The sequence below is a fragment of the Oratosquilla oratoria genome, chromosome 6 (genome assembly GCF_046742065.1).
Source record: "Oratosquilla oratoria isolate Oo_2021 chromosome 6, ASM4674206v1, whole genome shotgun sequence".
In the NCBI taxonomy this organism is placed as follows: domain Eukaryota; kingdom Metazoa; phylum Arthropoda; class Malacostraca; order Stomatopoda; family Squillidae; genus Oratosquilla; species Oratosquilla oratoria.
This window is the reverse complement of record NC_134782.1, coordinates 68,556,117-68,563,616: the sequence shown is the minus strand read 5'-3', so window position 1 is coordinate 68,563,616 and position 7,500 is coordinate 68,556,117. Positions and strand designations below refer to the sequence as shown.

Sequence of the window (7,500 nt, the reverse complement as noted above, 5' to 3'; positions counted from 1 at the left end):
ATGGTAAGTCCATTGGAAAATATTTTCTCTCTCTCACTCTCTCTCTCTTTTTTCTCCTTTTCTCTTTCTTTCTTTCCTCTGCCTGTCTCTCTCTCTCTCTCTTCCTCCCTCCCTCTATCTTTCTCGTTTTAACTTTCTCTCCCTTTCCCCCCCTCTCTCTCTCCTTCCCTCTACCTCTGTTGTTCCTGCTATCTCCCTCTATCTTTCTCTCCCTCTCCCCTTCCTTTCTATCTCCCTACTTCTATCTCTCTCCTTCCTCCTATCTCTCCACCTCTCTCTCTCTCTCTCTCTCTCTCGCTCTCTCTCTCTCTCTCTCTCTCTCTCTCTCTGTCTCTCTATCTCTCTTTCTTTATCTTCAATGTGTCGTATCATATTTTTTATGCGTGAATGAAGTGATGAAGCTTGTTCTATCCTGCACTACTTTGGCAAGAGTTTATTTAGCATTAAGATCTGTATGAAACTGGCATGTTTCTAAGATCCAGTATATTTACTTTTTCTACGAAAATTTTATCTATGCACTTATCGAATAATTTTCGAAGGTCAAATGTATAACTGTCATTGTTGTTGTTGTTTTCTTTTCTTTTTACTAAAAACCTCCTTGTTTTCATCAATAGGTTTGTGTGAATCAGGTGTTAACCTGAGTTAGGGAGTACTAGATTACCTAGAGCTGACTACAGGGGTCCCTTTAGGATCGTAAAGGTTGGGCAACGCTAGCGGGTGGAGGGGACGGGAGAGGTGTAGTGTGTTGGTAGTTACGCCAAAGTCACGAAATGCCTCCTTTTGAGATAAACTCTCACGAAGGGATTATTAAGTTTAGGGGTTACACCATGGAGGTGATAAAGGACCCCGAGATATTAGGTAAAAAGTTGAGTAAGGAATTATCAAGTTTAGACAGAGAAATGAGTGGATTTATGCTGATCACTTCCACCCATGTACACAAATAGAAATATGAACTGTCAGCCTCTGATCAAATCATTCCCTGGACTAATGGGCCTTATTTGATGTTAGAAAATAACAGGATGTAGTAGTACTCTCAGAGAGTGATTTAAAAGACTTAGGCTGGAACTTACTTGGGACAAAATAAGGGAGGAAAACAGGAAAAATGCTCCCTGACCCTAGTGAGCAATATGTCAGAAAGCAATAGTTATAAGTCAGGAAGCTACTATGGATGAGATTTCAATTTTTATCAATCAAATCAATGTCGTTCGAGAGGTAATTATAGAAGCCCTCCGCCTCTGACGACACTCGACACTCTTATCGTCCCATTAGTTCTTTCGACGAAGAACGAAGCTCGTGATCGACTTCCCAAACCTTAGTGACTGCGAAATATATTTTCCAAGTATATGATAATTGTAACCCAGTGGATATGGATACCGTCTCGAACTCATGACCAGGTGGTCGTGAATTCGATTCCAGGGATCCACTGTGTGCTTCTTGCGTTGGTTCTCGGCAGCCCTGGCCAGGCGAGGAGGCAACCCAAACATCGGCCTTAATAAAAAAAAAAAAAAAAAAAAAAAAAAAAAAAAAAAAAAAAAAAAAAAAAAAAAAAAAAAAACCGGCTTGCTGCAACTGACAAGGTTTTGCCTTACCAGGGGTTTCTCACTTCCCACTTCGTGGAACTGGGATGATGAGTTTTTAGGTTAGTAACCAAAAAGAAGACAAAAGAACTTGCCAGAGCCTTTGTAGACTATATATTCTGTAAGTTTGATATACCACACACAATCCTTCCCGACAACGGACATGAATTCATAAGTGAAGTCCTAGAGGAAATAGAAAGGACATACAATACAGAACGTTGTCAAACTACGGCCTAATAAATGAATCAGGGGAAAGACCAAATAGGAAAATGCCGGAAGAAATCATACGACTGACCTTGAAGATGCAACAGACATTGGGAACCTGGGTATCCCAAGTAATAAAATCTATAAATGAATTTGTACATTTGAACACTGTGATTCCGCATTGTAGTCTTTGGGCAAAACTGTCTTCCGTGGTGATATCGTCTCCGATCCTTCATCAACCGTATACAATGTTGATGTCTTTACCAAAGTTCGTTGTGCAGCAATTGATATAATACATAAAGAAGTTAGAAATAATTAACAAACGACACGAGCAAAAATTTTCCGAACAACACAGAAGAGAAAAATTCGGAACCTAGAGAATGGAAATGTAGTGATGAAAATGCCACACTTTACAAATTCGAAATCGGATGTAAAAATCGAGGGCCCCTTTATAGTTGGAAAATAAAAAGTACTCAATAGTTAATCCCTTTAGCAATATAGTTGAATTGGTGCACGTAAGAATATTAGAAAAAGAAAAAAAAAAAGAACAAGAAGCTTAATATTGAAACAGTACTTCCAAAGGTCATTTTTGCCGTCCCCTCTTAAATGGAACTTTAGTTCCCCTGCAAACAACCATAATTCAGAAAAAATAATGAGATTATATGAAACTTCTGGCTTCCACATAAAGCTGCGTTTGTATACCAGTGAAGATATCTAGCTGCATATTCCGACCCTCCCATTTTCTCTCTCTGCCTACCCGGGTTACTTGGGGCGCATAGTAATTCAGACAACTCATACCTGATTGATCAATATTTCCCATTGTTATTCTCAATTTTCTTCTGCCCAATACAGGTCGGGGTTCGAAAAAGGGGGAAGGAAGGATCCCATCGATTCCTGGGTCTAGGACATTAAACAGCACACTTGTCCCTTGCATTAAGAAACTGAATACAAGAGACTGACTACCTGGTATCAAACGCTAGACACTTAAGTTTTTATTTTATTACAGGACCCTTGTCCCGTTTCTCATCTTAGAGCCCATGTTAATATTATTTGGGACGCCCCCTCTTGATATCAACCAGTACTCAGCTTCGTTACTTCTTCCGGGTGGAACCGTCACACCCTTGGGTAAGATTCTTACCATTGAAGATGTCTAAACTTTTGATGTTAAAAGTTCAAATGATTATGACTAACTGAACTAGCCCCTCCAGACATAGACTCCACTAGGGATTATTTTAAACTCCGAATACTTCTCACTCGGTCTATAATCTTTCGCATCTCAACCAAACTTGAATCTATTGTATCCAGTCTAAATCCAGAACATCACTATCTTCCTATTGCCAGGAATTTCTTCAGATCTAAAGGAGGTCTTTTTTAATTTCATGGAGTTCGTTAGTATATCTACGCGAGAAGCACAAAGCGAGACCCGGGAATCAAACTCACGACCACCTGGTCATGAGTTCGACACGGTATCCACAAAAAAGCCTCTCACGCTCAACGAATAACAGAAAAGACTGTTACAAAATGCAAAGTCCAAGAAATAAATCCCCTGGAAGTCTTCCATGTTCAGACAAAGGTGTTTCACTACTACTACTTCCTTCAAGAACAATGTTTCTGTAGCTGGCCAAAATAAATATAAAAGGTAGAAGGAAGAGGGCGATAGATGTTTTTGTTGTGAAGGACATTTGTGAAATACATACGGTGGTATTGTTGAAAAGATATTTCTTTAAGTAAACCTTTCCTTATAAAAGTCTCATATAAACCCTTGGAAGGGAAATAATTTTTTAAGAACACTACCGTAAGAATCTTACGGTGGTATTCTTAAAAAATATTCCCTTATATAAATCTTTCCTTATATAAATATTATATAAATCCTTGGAAGGGAAATATTTTTTTTTAGGAATACCACCAATAGTCACTTGCTACACGTGATAGGAAATAAACGTGACTTGGTGCTAAGAAAGGGACTCGGGGAGTGGGGGGATAATATTTCATTCATCTATGGCCAATTTCAACTCCTTTCGTTGACAAGATCACTCAAGAGTTAATTGTTCCACTTAAGCATATATCCTCCCCGAACATACTGTAAGTTGGTCTTCCCTGGACCTTCTCATTTGTTTGTCTTCCCATTTCCAGTTGTCCTCTACGTAAGGTTGGAAGTATTCAATAGAGATTCAGATTGTATGTGGTTGATTTTATATTTTTGTTAGTAAAATGTATGAGTTTTTAACTACTGTTCCCTTCACTTTTGTCATCTAGCATAAGAACACCCATGTTTTCAAGAGCGACGACGTGAGTTTAAATAGGAGTTGCATGCAGCCTCTTTTGATCTCAAGAAAGCCGCTAACAGAGTAAACCATGGATTGCTGAGATATACTGCAGTCATGGTGTTCCTATCAGAATTGTTGATCTGAGGAGCAGGAGACCTATCCGGGTCATTTCCTGTTAATCTAATACTTTTCAACATCTGCATAGACTAAGTATTGGGAAGTGTTAGAGGTCAATGTAATTGCGTAGCAACTATTGGCAACACTAAGGTCACTGAACTTGTCTTTGCCGGTGATGAAGTACTTCTTGCGGAGTTATTGAAGATCCTGGTGACGACAACCCTCTAATCTCTCCATTAAGATTTGCTGGGATCGCTAGGACTCCAGGTCTCTTGAAACAAGGCGTCCAGGCGTTTGGTGTGTGTGGGGGGGGGGCAGTTACTGGATGAGGCAGTTTAGTCTGCTCATGCCTGTGGTTAGGGCACTGGAACGGGTGGTTGCAATGTTCTTGCTCAGGGTAGCATCTGATAGTCGTTTGTTTCCTTACTATTCGTGGGGCTCTGTTCTTTTACATTAAAGGTTTCTAGGTTTAGTAATCTTTTTATGCTCATAATGGTCGTTCCTTTGCCTAGTATTCTGTTAAATATGTCGTTGTGGCAGATACGTAGATGGAAGCCTCATTTTCCAGATGCCGCGTAAATCGACATATCAGTTTTGTCGATGTTATGCTAATATAAGAAAAGATAGGTTTCCAGTCTTCTTTTGATCATCAGAATTACTATACGACAACTTCAGTGAAACGTCTTGTGGTATGGAGGTACGTTATTTTGTAAAGATACTAGAAATAGGATAACTTTTTATTTTGGTAATCTGTGATAGATTGAATATTTTCTTATTTCTTTACTGGAATAAATTTCGTATGCCTTTCATGATTAACCCATCGAGGTTTCTCATGTCGATTTATGTGATTTATAAAAGCGAATCTTTTCAATATGGTTCGAGTCGGATTGGACTTTGTTGTGATTCTATTTACGAGTACTTGGGTAATTATCTTCTCTAGTCCTTTACTTGTAGAAATCCAGGTCGAACAGTGGGTGAGTGTTCTTTGTATATAAAATTTTATAATGGAGTCTTTGGACTACAAAGGACATTCACGTACACTGACATTTGGAATTCGGTTGAAGTTTGTTAAAGGACAGCATTCAGAAAGGGAAGCGTGCCTTTCTTACTATGCTCATGAAACTTTGGGAAGAGCACTTCAAATGGGGACTATGTAGATTCCATCTACTTAAGTATACAGTTTGCCTCGAAGGCACCGAACACAGACGTCTATCGTAGAATATTCCTATAGACTTTCTAAGGAAGCTTCAGGGATGTTGTGAAGAAGCAAGTGGAATTAAACATTGGCGTAGGTTTGATGATGCATTATAGCAGTAATAGTAAAGACGCCTGTAAAAGGCAGACATGACCACAAACAAACGTAATCAGACATACATTGATTTCAAGACATAATTTGATAATGAATTATGATGATACACAATATTGCACTACAACTATAACAAAAACTCACTCAAACATTATAGTCATTTGGTAAGATGGAGAGGTGTTAACAGCACTGTATGTCGGATAGAAAGGAAAAGAAATCGCCAGAGTCTAAGTTGGTTGCCTATGCTGACAAGGCAGTTCGAATCCGGTTTCAAGGACCACGTACAGTACAAATGAATGAAAAACTATCATAGTATAAATAATAACACACAGAAATATCAATGCAAAAAACATATATGACAATTTTTTTTAATGTCGCCTAGGAATATTTTAGAATGTATAGTGAACATGTTTCAAGGAACCAAAACTTGAAAAACACCATTTGGTTGCGGCAGCAGCTCAAAGGTAAATGGGTGGAAAGTGAAATGGCCCTTGTTATTCCCGCATTAAAGATAATTTTTCTGTGATAAGCCTACCATTCCACGCTGGGGGCATTTGGCAACCCTCAAACAGGGGTAAATAAAGCAGGGCGAAAGAGGTGAAAGCCTTCTTATTAAAAGAAACCAAGCAACGGGTGTAGCCCTCATCTGTTCTTTCTTCTTGTTTTTCCTAAAAAAAAAAAAAAAAAAAAAAAAAAAAAAAAAAAAAAAAAAAAAAAAAAAAAAAAAAAAAAAAAAAAAAAAAAAAAAAGGTGACTATAAATCTACAAAAGTTCGGTACGTCCCCCAACCCCTCTGTAAACGTTGCAATAGAATATAACTGAAAATCTAAAACCAATGAAATATAACTGAAAATCTAAAAACAGTTTCAATCCCTTCAAAACTGGTGAATTTATGGTTCCTTTCATGGTCTTTATCAAAAATGTTTTAAAAACTTTCAATATGTGTAATAACGAAAAGTAAAATGTCCAAAATATCTGCTGAATGCGCAATATACATATATATATATATATATAAATGTTGAGACATTCTGACAGGTTGATGTAATCCTGTGTTTCCTATTCCGCTTACATCATATATATATATATATAGATATATACAGTATATGTAAATATATATACTGTATATATATATATATATATATATATATATATATATATATATATATACTATTACTGCTGGGACTCTGAAGAAAGAAAATATTATAGCATGATAGCCAAGCACCGCACTAAGCACACAGAGAAACTTTAATTTGAAGTAAAACAAGGGCCATACGGATGACATGGCATGACATGATAATAGTGGCTATACTGGAGGAAAAAGAACCTAAAATACAACATATCTGTGAAATATGAACTCATGATTCGTTTTTTTTTTTCATATTAACAGCATTGTCTGACCCCTTCACGTACCTGCTATGCTATTTCATGCTGTGTTAAATTTCGGATCCTGTGTTAAGTGTAATATAATACTGTGTCTGCATTATTTCATGCTGTTATGTTGCAAATATTTTGTAGTATAACTGAAACATTTTTGTACCATGCTAAACATAGGCTATATAACATTGTTTCTGTCATGCCATTTTGATCTGTATAGAATCACATATGCTGTGGGGAACATGTACATCAATCTAGAAGAGTGCATGTCTGATACTTTATTCCGGCGCGTCCTCCTTGGCCATTTTTACTAACATACTACGTGCTCTGTCTTTCCAGATGCTCTGCAAGCTGTGGGGCGTGGGGATGTTCAGCATCGTGGCATTGACCGCGAGCAACATCCTCCTGACGCTGCGTCTGCTTCGGGTCAAGGACGAGGGGGCCCTGGGGGGATGTCGCGACGGGCTCAGCCCGGTCTTCCTTACCGCCAGCGGCACGGGGGGCGGTAGCGGTAGCGGTAGCGGCAGCGGAGTTAACAAAGGCTGGAGCTTAACCCACACCAACCAGTCCGAGTACCTCTCCTTCCTTAGGAACTTGACCTTGTCCTCCACCTCTGCCGGAGGAGGAAGTGGAAGGGGAGGAGGCGCCTTCAGTA

At 38.5% G+C, this 7,500-nt stretch overlaps 1 protein-coding gene across 4 annotated transcripts in view; it reads left to right on the top strand.

Moving 5' to 3' along the window:
- Positions 1 to 7,500, top strand: part of LOC143026568 (beta-1,4-glucuronyltransferase 1) — a 114,881-nt gene that overhangs the window by 75,121 nt on the left and 32,260 nt on the right. For 3 of the 4 annotated variants that reach the window (XM_076187179.1, XM_076187181.1, XM_076187180.1), the window contains one exon: positions 7,185 to 7,500. This exon is cut by the window's right edge and continues 347 nt beyond it. In XM_076187179.1, coding sequence (XP_076043294.1) covers positions 7,185 to 7,500 — 316 coding nt within the window. Of the gene's footprint in view, positions 4 to 7,184 lie in introns of all 4 variants that reach the window. The other variant, XM_076187182.1, reaches the window with a different exon arrangement.